The following is a 13,164-nucleotide window of genomic DNA, read 5'->3' as shown; positions in this document are numbered from 1 at the left end:
AAGAAAGATCATTGAATGAGAAGGTGTGTCCAAACTTGATTTGACTGGTACAGTATGTTTGGGGGATATGGGCTTGATACATGTGGTCTTGGCATTTTCATGTATTTGTGTCATGTACAAATGTGAATTGAAATGGAGTGCTTGAGTGTAATGTTATTTACTGCATCCTGATTTTCATATTGCATCCAAGCTCTCCTCCGATTCAAAACACTTTTTTAAAGGATTCACATGGACCTTTCTACTTACCAGAAACACAAACTTCTCCCTCATGAAAACAGGTAGCGAGGCCAGGGTCTGGACAATCATTTCCATCCACCAGCCAGCCAGCTTGGTCTGTGCCCTGGAGACTGTGATGTTCAAAAGTTCATTTGATCATGCATTCATATCGAAACACACAGGCACAGCCTGGAACCACCCCGGGGTGGCAGAGAGAGAGAGAGAAAGAGAGAGAGAGCGAGAGAGAGAGAGAAAGAGAGAGAGCGAGAGAGAGAGAAAGACAGAGAGAGAGAGAGAGAGAAAGAAAGAGAGAGAGAGAAAGAGAGAGAGAGAGAGTGAGAGCGAGAGCGAGAGCGAGAGAGAGAGCGAGAGAGAGAGAAAGAGAGAGAGAAAGAGAGAGAAAGAGAGAGCTCGCAATTGAAATTTTGATTAGAGTTCTTCCTCGGATAGTGGCATCGAGGGCTTGGTGTGTCCAATGGGGTGTATCCTTTGAAAGCACAGTCATACATTTCGCCCTCCCTATTAATATTTCCCATTTACCCAAGGGCTTTATCTGAAATGAGAAAGAAATATGTTCATGATTAAAAGGAATTCTGTTTTTTTTTTCTTTCTCTCCTTTTTCATTCACTGCCTGTGGAATTTAGTATCAGTGTTTTGTTTAAACAGAAAGGTCCGGTGGTGTCTGTATCTGTCACCGTTTCTATGATGCCTGTGTAATCCATGTCAGTAACTGATGAGACTTTTTGAATGAAGTGGCACTGAGAGCTCAGGATTTATCCATCACATATGCATCATTTGATTCATCTAGATCCTATTCATATTATCCACCTGAACACAGCAATGCTTTGCTTAATGATTATTGAACACATCAATGATTCATGTTAATTTGTAATTATGAACACATGCGTTTCCCCAGTGCTGATTAAGAACACAGAATGTGAAATTTGCGAACAGGTTGATAAAGAAATGTGGGGAGGGCTGTGCCTGATTAATGTATTATTTTAAGCTTAAAGCTGATGTAGGCAATGTTAGCACCTCTGGCTAACCTTTACCAGACACTGTTGTAATCTAGCCCCCCTCTTCAATGCACTGTGGGCAATGGCAGGCTGGCACAGAGGTGCCATCACCTGGCAAGTTTTCTTGATCAGTGACCAGACATTTTCTGGTGGTAAGCAGCACAGACCTCTGGTCAGCCCAGGGGACATTGTTTTCACCCTGAGCACCTGTTTTAGTGATGGGTGTATGAGAACATAAACACAGCTAATTTAGGTATATTGTAGAAAGTACTGCAGCTATAAGGCCAAAAATGCTGTGACAGCGGTACCTGTAATGACTCACAAAATCCTGCAGAGGTCCAGCACATTGCAGTAATGAGAAGCCAAATGTGTTTTAGTCCAATGACAGTGTCTAGTTTCAGTGAGGCAAAGCTGACACTCCTGCTTGACATCCCAGGGAAAACATTTCCTGCACTCAGGAGAAGTGTGTTCATTTGAAACTGACAGTAGAGGAGGTTCATGCCCAGATGTCAGCTCATCTTATCACAAGAATAGAGAAACAAGACAAGATGTTTTAAGGTAATCTCACAGATACAATCTCTCTAAGACCCTGTCTGTCTTGGCTAGCAGTTTCGTATATGTGAGACTGCTCCTTGATTCTTTTAAGCAGGCCTCTCTCTCTGTCTCTCTCTATCTCTCTCTCTCGCTCTCTCTCTCTCTCTCTCTCTGTATCTTGTCTTACAGTGCCCTCTGTGGACATCCTTAGCATAACCCATCCATCTCTAGAAACTACACATTTAAACCTCTAGGTGGCAGCATTGCAAAGGACCTCTCAAGGCTCCGGTTCACCCAACAACACTGCGGGTTTCAATTACCATTTTCATTTCAGGAATCAATTTAGCCGCGATTAAGGCCCTCGTAAGAGTCCCCCTGGGAGGCTGCCATTACCACAAAGTCAGCAAACACGGCTATACAGTAAAACCCAGCTACAGTAACACAATTGAGTCTTTCTAAGGCAAGAGGGAGGCCAGGATGGGAGTGGCTGGATTTTATGGATTTGGCATCGGAAGTGAGACACGTGGGTGGTGATGGGTATTATAACTATGTGTATGTGTGCAGGTGTATGTATGGGGGGGGGGGGCATTTGTATAGTTACTCACTAGAGTGTGTGTGTGTGTGTGTGTGTGTTGTGTGTGTGTGTGTGTGTGTGTGTGTGTGTGTGTGGGTGTGAGAGGGGGAGGGATGGGGGCGGAAATATCACTGTAAGCCATGGGGGTGGCGTACAAGGGAGGAGTGTATTAGCATATTGGATTACAGGACATGGTCATAATTTGTTTTGCGATGAACGCCGGCTAATAGAAAAATAATGGGGTTAGTGCAGGCAGGATAAAAAGGCCTGTTTTTTACCGCAAGGACATATGAAGTAAAGGAATGCGAAGTTAAAAGGTTTATATCAGATGAAGGTGGGGTCAGGAAAGGGACAGCTGAGGACTTATAAAGTGTTTGTGTGTGTGTGTGTGTGTGTGTGTGTGTGTGTGTGTGTGAGTGTGTGTGTGTGTGTGTGTGCGTGTGTGTGTGTGTGTGCATGTGCATGCGAGCTTTTCTGTCTTTTATGTATGTCAGTGTTGTTAGATATGTGCAGATGTGTGATAGCATGCCTTTGAGTTTGTAACTGTGTGTATGTGTGCCTCTGTGTGTGTGTGTGTGTGTGTGTGTGTGTGTGTCAGAGTGTGAGTGTAAGGGAGGGCGAGAAAGAGAGCGAGAGATTGGGGGGTGGGGGGTTAAAATAGTGTTTTGAGAGCACCCGGCCCTGGGGGTGGAGGGGGTTGAGCTGGAAGAGTAGTGTGGGGTGATACAGCAGCACTAATTGACATTATCGCCGGATTAGTGAGTTAATGGCCTCTTTCTCTGACTGGAATGGCAAGCACCCTTGCCCTTTCCTGGCCAAAATCTGGAAACCACAAACAGAATGCTGCCACGTCCTGCAAACAGATCTATTTCTAGTCACCTCATGGCAAGCCGATTTGCAAGTTTTTCTCATGTCTAAACAGCATTTAACCTCCACTTGACAGTGTCTGGGCATATAAATAAATGAAGCTGACCTACACATAAACAGCGCTGAAGCCTGTAACACATCCAGTCAAGGATTACTGCACGAGGGCGCTGAGGCCAAAAAAAGCAGGCGGAATACAGGACGCACGAAAAAGAAACCTACTTTTTTTTTTTTTAAACGGGGCCACGGTGACGCTAAAAAGACGGTCGTTCATATATTTCTGTCATCCCCCCTAGTGTCCAGTCCACAAGGACGAGCTCTTGTGTGTGCTGTGCTGTGTGTGTGTGTGTGTGTGTGTGTGGAGGCGTTTGTGACGAGTTGTGACGAGCATTCAGGCCCTTAACAGAGGTCTAGTGCATTCTAATGACCCGCGCACTCGCTGGCAGACTGGGCCCATCTCTTTAGACATGAAAGGCCCTTTTCTCTGTGTGTGTTCAGCGGCCAGGGCCGGCTTGAAGGGGAGATTTGAGAGCGCGGCGTGGCTCGCCTAGCAACGGCTCATTCCAGCGGAGGGCTCGATTGGCCCCTCTCCCCCCCTCGCTCTCACCCCCCGCTGACCTGGGCTCTCGCTCCCTTCGCTTGTAATTGATTGGGTTAATATAAACCCGGCGTGGAAGAGAGAGAGAGAGAGAGAGAAAGAGAGAACAAGAGAAAGAGAGAAAGAGAGAAAGAGAGAAAGAGAGAAAGAGAAAGAAAACATAGACACTTTCCTCGTAAGAGTCTGTGCTGATGACACAAACACATGTATATGGGTAGACATGCAGGCGTGCACTCTCTATGAAACACACACACACACACACACACACACACACACACACACACACACACACACACACACATGTAAGTAAGAAAGACTGAAGGACACAAACACACCACAAAAACACACACACACACACAGTCACACACAGATGCATGCGTGTGCGCACACACACACACACAAGCACACACAAACACACGTAAGTAAGAAAGACTGAAGGACACAAACACACCACGTAGACACATACTGTCACACACACACATTTTGTTTGTGTTTGTGTTTTGTTTACACCCACATTGAGATGACAGATAAGTATGCTTTCCTCTCAGTAAGTCTGAAAACACAGTCAACTATATCCTTGTTTTCATGTGATACATTTAAAAATACTTCTGTGTGTGGGTGTGTGTGTGTGCGCGTGGGCTTTGGGTGTGTGTGCGTGCGTGTGTGTGTGTGTGTGTGGGGGGGGGGTTGTAAATGATAGATCTTTAAATAGTGATGTCTTTGCTGTGGCTGTGTATTTTTTGGGACTGTGTGTGTGTGTGTGAGGGGGGGAGTGGGGTTTATGTGGGTGTGAGTGAGAGAGATAACCGTCAGTAAATCTATCTCCTCTATGAAGTACCTCGCAGTGGGGGGATTACCTATCACCATAATAGTTGACACTGCCCATGTGGATACTGCTTGGATTTCAATCTCCACTGTTATTCTTTGTGTCTGACTGGAAATTCTTTGTAAAAATATACTATATCTTTTTTAACTGGATTATTTCTTCCCATGAAACCTTATGAGAATATATATATCACTTATTAAATAATATAATGTATACATTCAGCTTTCTACACCTATTTGTTTTGGAAATGCAAAAATATGGAAGCCTGTTAGCCTACTAGAAGATTTTGTTACTAACAATTTAATATTTCAGTATAATCTACATTTTCATGTTTTGCATCCACTGGATTTTTTTTACAGATAAAGATTCAATGCATTTTTTGGTCAACTAGATATTTGACTTATTTATTCATTCATTTCTGCATGCATGCCCTCTCCCTCACACACACACACACACACACGCACACACACACACAGTCATACCTCCATCAGTTCGTCCTTCACACCTACCAGGTTTCACTTATTCATTTCCCGAATTTCCCAAACTTGGCCTTTCAAACGGGCTGCCATTTAATGTCTTATCGAGGCGGGCGCACAAAGGCCAAGGATGGCCTACTGCTACTATATTAACATGGAACAGATATGCCTTAACATGGCTGATGCTCGGCTCGGGATTATGCCTTTGATTGACACCTTACCTGACCAGGTGGAATGACAGATAGCACTGCTGTGACTGTTGTGTCCTTGGAAAAAGGTTGGAAAGATTTAAAAGGTAAATACGAAGGGGTGGAATAAACTAAAATGTATTACTTTGCAAATTGATGCCCAGCTTACAGAACATTGGGTAAACCGTTGAAGTGAAATCCATCGCTCCCAAAGCTTGATCAAAGAACGAATCTGCCTTTACTTGCATCTGGGCTGGCTGGTCGCATCTGAAACATAAACAACCAAACCCCGTTGTTGATTGGGTTTCAACAGACATTTATGAATTTGTCTTTTTCAATGTCATAATAAACAACATTTCCAAAGAACAAACCTCTGAAACTTAAATTTCTGATTCCAAACCGCAATTGCGTTTAATGGATTATTGACCTCTTTCACTTGGAAGCTTCAACACAAGCCTACTGCGTTTTTGCTGACTCATGATGTTCTCCAACACTTGCAGAATACTGCTTTAATGATCTGGGATCATGCATTTAATTAGCGAATCAATAAATCTACATCTTTGTCATGCAGAAAGAATGTGCAGGGCTGTTGCAGTGCACTCGGGCGACCCCAAAACAGATGTGCGTCTGTCACTGGTCCGCTTATATCATCTGCGAAACAAAAATGATTCACACCCCCGCCCACCTCCTTGCCGGGACTGTGTTACTGCCGAAGAGCATGAAGTGTAAACACATCTTCAAACAATTACGAATAAGTCACTGTTATTTAGATTATCCTCACGTAAACACACATATATATATTTCTGGAGGTCTCGGAACACGTCTGTCTGACAGCGCTGTTGTTGGTTTATCTGAGCTATAGGGAGCAAAAGGAGAAAAGAGAAGACTCACGGTTAAATTTGGAGACTTGAACGTGATATGTGACTTTACTGCGCACCCCACTACACTACACTGCCCCCCTCCCCTCCCCAACACAGACAGACAGACAGACTACCATACACACACACACACACAAATATCCGGACGAGGTCCTCTCAACACCTCCAGATCTTGCCTTACACTGACATGATCACACTTAAGCCGACGGGCCAGGCCTCGCTGGCTCGCATGCCACCAGCTGCTTGTCCAACAGCTGATCTGTATTTCATTCTGACATGCTAACATACTGTACGTAAACTATTTATTATACCGTTGATTAAAAAAGTTTGTTTTAGTAATATGCGTTGTAGCCTTCAGAAATATTCTAAACAGCAAAGCCAACGCAGGCCTTACTTGCATCGTGGTTTAAGTAAAATACATCGAAACACCTGTAGCCTATTGAAATAAAATGATACATCGTAAATGTTGTATTTAAATTGTATTGAACCTTTTATATTATTTCATATAACTTAAATTGTATTGAACTTTGTATATTATTTTATATAGTAAAATATTATTTTAAGTGTAGAGAATTTGTGGAAATGTATTGCTGTTTCAGCTTCAACTAGAGATGAAATCATTTCAAATCGTGAGCAATATCTCGGTGACATTATCTTTAGGAATTGGCCATAACACATCAACGTATTCCTATAGATTAAATTCATTTAAACCACTACTCTGTATGTTCAACATTTGAAGTTCACACAAGTTCTTATGGGCCGGGTATTCAGTCCTCTGCTGTCATAGACACATATAGGTCACGCTGATAGAGATTCATAACAGTAGGTGTACACGTCGTAGTTTTCCGCACCTTAAGGCTAGGGTCCTGCACTACAAGGTTTAACGTGGTTGCATTACCCAGTGTATTCTCAAACTGTGTGTACCAGTCCCCCCCACACCCTCCTTTCTATAACCCTTTCAGACGATAACTTGAATTTCAATATCGTGTAAAAATTAAGCGTGAACCTCAAAGTCCGAAAGAAGATACAATAATGTATTTAATATGATTGCATCAAACCTGTGGCAGACATGTTGCAGAGAAATGCGGTTTTTTTAACAGATAGAGGTCGCTGTTGTCTCTTAATAAAAACTACTGGTATTCGTTACACTAAACGATGGGAATATCGTTGATCACACGCGTTTGTTAAATATGCGACACATTAACTGTTAATACAATAGGGCTTTAAGAAGTAGTATTTTACGAATTCTGATGTAATCAGCATATGAGCCATAAAAAGAGATTGCATTGTCTTATTAATAACTTAAGCCTATTTGTTTGGCCCCTTAAAAACTATAGACTAATAATAGAAATCTTTTAATGGTACTTTAATTTTTTATCATAATGATGCATTTTCACAGAAAAAAATAAGTAAAGACAATATCACCAAAATCTAAGAGAAATGATCCAATATCTCATTTTCTTTATTACACAAAATATAATCTTTTCACAAATTTTCTGTTTTTACAAATAGTTCTCCATAAAGTAATAGTGAAAAAACAACATGGCTACAAGATAAACGCGAAAGCAAACATGAATTGAAATCATGGTTTGATATGTTATGGGATCAGTATATTTTCTAGGACACTGTTATATGACATATAGGCTAACTTGATCTTGATTTCTTATTAAATAATTTATTTTCCCCCCACGCTGCTCAGGAAATGGTCTTCAAAACCCGCTGTGTTGCTTCGTGGTGAGACCTGGTGAAAGACAATTTTGAGAAAATATTTGTTAGGTCAAATCATCGGTGTCTTACTTCTGAAAACTTCTGAAAAGAGACGTAATTCCTTTATATTGTCGAAATTCAACATAACATACATTTTTTAAAACCAGATTTGTTACTTTAGGCCATTATCAAACAATGTTGCAAAACCCTGCGAAACATAATTGATGAAGATATTACCTGTCATGCATTTGTGGGAATGGTGATCTCAGTACTGGTGTCCGTGGCTCGATCCTCTGGACGTTTTCCTGATCTATAAAGTCACAATAAAAATATAAAATTATTATTAATTGGCATTAGAATCTAATTACCAAGGGGCTCAAACAATTATGACAGGTTCTCAATGACGTTGTAAATCTAATTTTGCAAAAAAAAAATATTAAATCTAATTTATTTGACATGTACCATGACGTTGAGGGCTGAAGCCGTCCGACGAATTTTCGCTGTCTCCCTCTGGGCCTGAATGCCCAGCCGGAGACGGTGACCTCTTGGTGTGCGCCACGGGACTGTGGCTGTAGTTGTGACTGCTTTGATTGACACCCAGAAGTGACCTGACGTTCATTAGGGAGTTGGCGCTAAGAAAAGCGGCACTTGCCGCCCAGTTATGCAGTTTTCCAATCTGGCAAGTGTATATTCCGTGAGTCGGGATAAACGCTGGGTGGTGAGACTGCAGAGAGGTTCGCAGGCCTACGGGGGACGTGAGCGCACCTACTTTCTGACAGTTGTCAGGGCTAGTCGCCGTCTCCGCCAAAGACCATATTTTTGGCTTAGTGTTTGAGGGCCGTTGGCATCCCGGGCCGTCGGGAGAAAGTGCAGGAACGTTTTTGACAACTTGTGGTTCTTTATTAATAGCAACCGACTCATTCACACCCTTGAGCTCGGGAAGAGGTAAAGTCCGTTTTGGTTCCATATTTTCCACATTGACATGTTCACCAGCACTTGGCTTGTCGAGGGACACTTGTTCCAGATTCTCTTCCTCCTCGTTTTTCGTCGGTTTTGACGACGTCGATGCTTTCCAAATCAATTTCTTCGTCGTCCTCATTCTTGTCATGATCCTCCTCAATGTCACTGTCAAATATCCTGCCGTCACGGTCCTCCGCGCTGCGTCCCCACGTGACCTTGTTCTCCTTTTTGAGTCGTCTACGCGCGTTGGCGAACCAGGTGGACACTTGGGTAAGGGTCATCTTGGTGATGATGGCCAGCATGATCTTCTCGCCCTTGGTGGGATAAGGGTTCTTCTTGTGCTCCTGCAGCCAGGCTTTCAGCGTGCTTGTAGTCTCCCGGGTGGCACTCTTCGCTCGGGACGGGTCGCCGTATTGGTACTGACCGTACGGGTAAAACCCGGGGGCCGTATGCACGAAGCCCGAGGGATGGGCACCCGGAGAATCCTTCAGTTCATATTGGGAACCCTGAAAGCATAAAGAAAAAAGTTTGTGAATGATCTGAATAATTTAGGCCCTCAGCATCCTTGAGACATTGGAGTATGATTTCATTTAGCCTTGTAAGAGTCACAACAAATGAGCCCAAAGTTCAAAATAAGCAGGGGAAGTTGCAATAATTTATAAAACATAATAAACATTATTAATATTATTACGCACTCTATTTTCACAACATTTGCGAATGCTTCCCCTTCATTTTAGCTTAGCTCTGTCCATGAGAGATATTGTCGACATTTTCATTTTAGGGGTGTCACATTAAGCAAAATAATTACAGTTATCAGGATAAAATCACAATTGTAAACTGATTGTAAAATATCCATAAAATATGTTAGATTTACATTTACATTTAAGCACAACTTAAATTACTCTTATTAAAAGGAAACACGCTTTTAGACTATTTAGTCTAGTTTTGCCTCATAGCCACAGGTCACATAATTTACTCGGACGATAAGCACCAACAGACATCTTAATCTTTTACAATATACAACATGGAAAGATGTTTGAAGAGTCCCAAAGTACAATCCAAAATACCAGAACTATCTCACGAGAATATTTTAAATGTATTCAACGTTTCCAACGTTTGTGCAACATACCATCATACTAACTATCATAATAAAAGATGGTGGCTCATTTGCTGTCATTAAAGGCCTATGCGCAGATTAAAAATGTAAAGATCCTAAAGCTTTTTTTCGGGTGCATTATTTACAACTTTCGGTCTTTTCCGGCTTTACTGTTATTTTACCTGGACTATTAAACGCGTAAAACTATGGCAATGACATGTTAATCTTCTTACCATTTGGGACAGTAGGGCCAGTTCGGCGCTGTTATAGGGGAGAAATGCACTATAGTTTTGTGCAGTCCACGGGCTTGCATACATGCCCAACATCGGTGTGACTGCCGGCGCTCCTCCAGAAGGATTTCCACCGCTCTCAGAGCCCCCTTCTCGGGTCGATGCAGACAAAACCCCGGTTCTCTCTCCTCCGTAAGCCTCTGGGGAGGCGCTTAAAAACTGGGGGTAGCCCAGCTGCGAAAAAGACATGTCCAATTTCAGTCAAGCCACTCGGAAGAAAAAAAAGCTCCAGTAAGATTAGTAAGATGTCAAAATCACTGCAGACTTCTCCGTTCGCTGGTGTCCCAAGGATACACTCCAAGCGGCAGTTGAGCGCCAAGTGATGTGACTACCCTCAGGACTCCTCACAATTTGAAGTTGACGGTTTGATTGGCATGCTACTTAAGCGCGAGGCCCCTCCTTTATCGGGAGCATACGATTAGTGCATTGGTCGGGGCTGTCTCTCTCTCTCTCTCTCGGTGTGTGTGTGTGTTTGGGAAAGGATAAGGAGGGAGGAGTGAGAGGTGATTATGGGCTATTTAAGTGTTTATTTTCGGGGGGCAAAAGTTTGGTTGTGGGTAATTGACAAACGACTCATATGTATATGCACAATGTTTTTAAATTTAAGCATCACGTATTTTAAATCACATTTCTTCCATTCTGTTTAATTTCTTCTTCAATTTATTGACGAATTAGTCCAATGTCTGCGTGAAAACACCAGAAATGTCCACATCATCTGAAAATATTTCCTATGAAAGCATTACTGAGAATGACTTGCTAGGTTATGGTTTTGGGAGAGGCTCTCCTACACAAAGCATTAATGAATATTGAATCAGCATGGGTTGATTACCTCGAATTTTGAAACCAAGCTGGAGAGTTCATTTACGCCTTTTGAGGATATTAAATTATACATAATGTGTAGATGCTCATGACAGTTTTGCGCAAATAGGGGGAATATATGGGGAAACAATTTCAGTATGTAAATTGATGACAGAAGTGCAGAGTATTGTGTCATCATCTTTACACACTCACACTCTCTCTCTCTCTCTCTCTCTCTCTCTCACACACACACACACACACACACACACACACACACACACAGTTACTTCGATGAAAAAAAAGAGGGACTCAATAACATCCAACAGGGAAACAGACGATCCCGTTTATGGTAATTTGCCCATTAGCATCATACAGGTTGTCCCGTGATAAGGCGACAGGTTAATGAAATGCCTCTTTCTGTCGAGCCATTTGATCCCTCTGAGAGGTTGTGATAAGCAGCCAACCAGAGAAACCTGCAATTAAAATCACAGCCTATCTCTCCGTCCCAGTATATTCTCTCTCCCGTCCTCTCATCTCAAGCTGGTAATGAGGGCTAACACCCCTGTCTTTGCTAATCCTCCCCCTGGGTACTCCACGCTATCAGATGTTAGCTTTGTAATTATTTATCCAAAAAAGTCATAATTTCATGCTCGAGTAGCAAATGAGTTTGGCGGGGTGGTTAGTTAATTCTCTCCGTGTCCTGCGATGCGTAGAGAGGGATTTAATGATTTAATTACCGCGGTTAGCCCTCATTTTGGCAAAGGCGATTTGAAAAAAAAAAAGGTTCCCCTCCCGCATAGAATTTTAATAATGCTTTATATAGGATATACTTCTCTCTCTCTCTCTCTCTCTCACTCACTCTCTTTCTCACTCACTCTCTGTGTGAGTGTGCTATCTGCCCACAGAAGAGCAAACGGCCAATTTGTGTGGCATTTTAAAACGACGCTGCTCAGCAATGGCAGAGTAGAGGAAGCCCATCTGGCTAAACCCCAACATGAAATATGTTAAAAAAGAGTCATTCTTCTCCTGGCATAGCCTGTCCGTCAACCACGCTTGGTGTGTTTGTCAGTCACAGTTTAGAGCCACCTTTGCGACAGACACTTAGGAAAACCGCTCGACGTTTCCCTGCTGATGGGATAATTTAGTCCTCTCCCCCGCCATCTTTTTGTAGACATGATTTCCATAGAGTCTCTGTGGAAATATGTACTGTTAATAAATTCCTCCGACTTATCTCGTCTGGAAGAGGGGAAACGGGCTTTGGAAATAGCTTTGAGCGACGCCGATTCAACTTAATATCCAAGAGCGGGTCCACTTGTGTATTCAAGAGAGCAGCAACTATGTCTCTCTCTCTCTCTTTCTCTCTCTCTCTCTGTGTCTGTGTGTGTGTGTGAGAACGTGGGCCTTTCAACGGGTCCCTGGCAAGACTACCAAGTCCACTCTGTCCTCATATCCCTCTCAGCCAGCCTACGGACATGAAATTCACTGCCTTTAGGTGCTCCAACAGTAACCATTAGGATAATCTGCCAGAGGATGAAGTAACATTATAGTTTAAACTGACATTTTACTACAAAATGATTGCTTTTTATACACAATGCAATCACTTTTAGAGCTAGTGTTGTCATTCTGACATTTACCCCAAGGATTGGGATATTTGACTTCAGTATACTGCAGCAATCAGGTAAATCTAATGTGTGTGCTGGTTGAGTTTGTGAATGAACATGCCGAACATACAAACTCAATAACTCAATAACTCCAATAGTCTTGCATCAGTTTGGTTGAGAGGCAATGATATTGCATTGTGAAATTGTTACATAGCAAAATGTGTTACTTTGTCTATGCATGTGTTGCTAATGTTCAGTAATATTTTTCCGGGTAAATGATAAATATCCATAAAATTCAAATTTCTCTAAAATCCAAACAAGCCACGCCATAATATGCAGAGCTTGAGCTTTGCCTCATATGTGTATTTTTTATAAATCTTTTGTATAAACCTATTTAATCAGGCTAGCCATGCGGAGGTTAAATCAGAGCCCCCTTTCTCCCTCAGACATCTGCGTATTAGCAGCCCATATTGTGGCAAGCCTGTCACAAGTGTATTTAACAATCACCAGTGTTCACTTCCCAGCTAACCAGAAGGTGTTGG

General features: G+C 42.4%; 1 protein-coding gene across 1 annotated transcript; it reads right to left on the bottom strand.

The window, feature by feature from the left end:
- Positions 1–7,602: 7,602 nt before the first annotated feature.
- irx1b (iroquois homeobox 1b) lies at positions 7,603–10,700 on the bottom strand. Its single transcript, XM_012818240.3, is given in 5 exon segments — positions 7,603–7,911; positions 8,115–8,187; positions 8,340–8,913; positions 8,915–9,343; positions 10,167–10,700. Coding segments are annotated over 5 exon segments (1,368 nt in total). The 5' UTR covers positions 10,413–10,700; the 3' UTR covers positions 7,603–7,865.
- Positions 10,701–13,164: the final 2,464 nt, after the last annotated feature.

The sequence above is a fragment of the Clupea harengus genome, chromosome 19 (assembly GCF_900700415.2).
Source record: "Clupea harengus chromosome 19, Ch_v2.0.2, whole genome shotgun sequence".
NCBI lineage: Eukaryota > Metazoa > Chordata > Actinopteri > Clupeiformes > Clupeidae > Clupea > Clupea harengus.
This window is presented reverse-complemented; position numbering and strand designations above follow the sequence as displayed.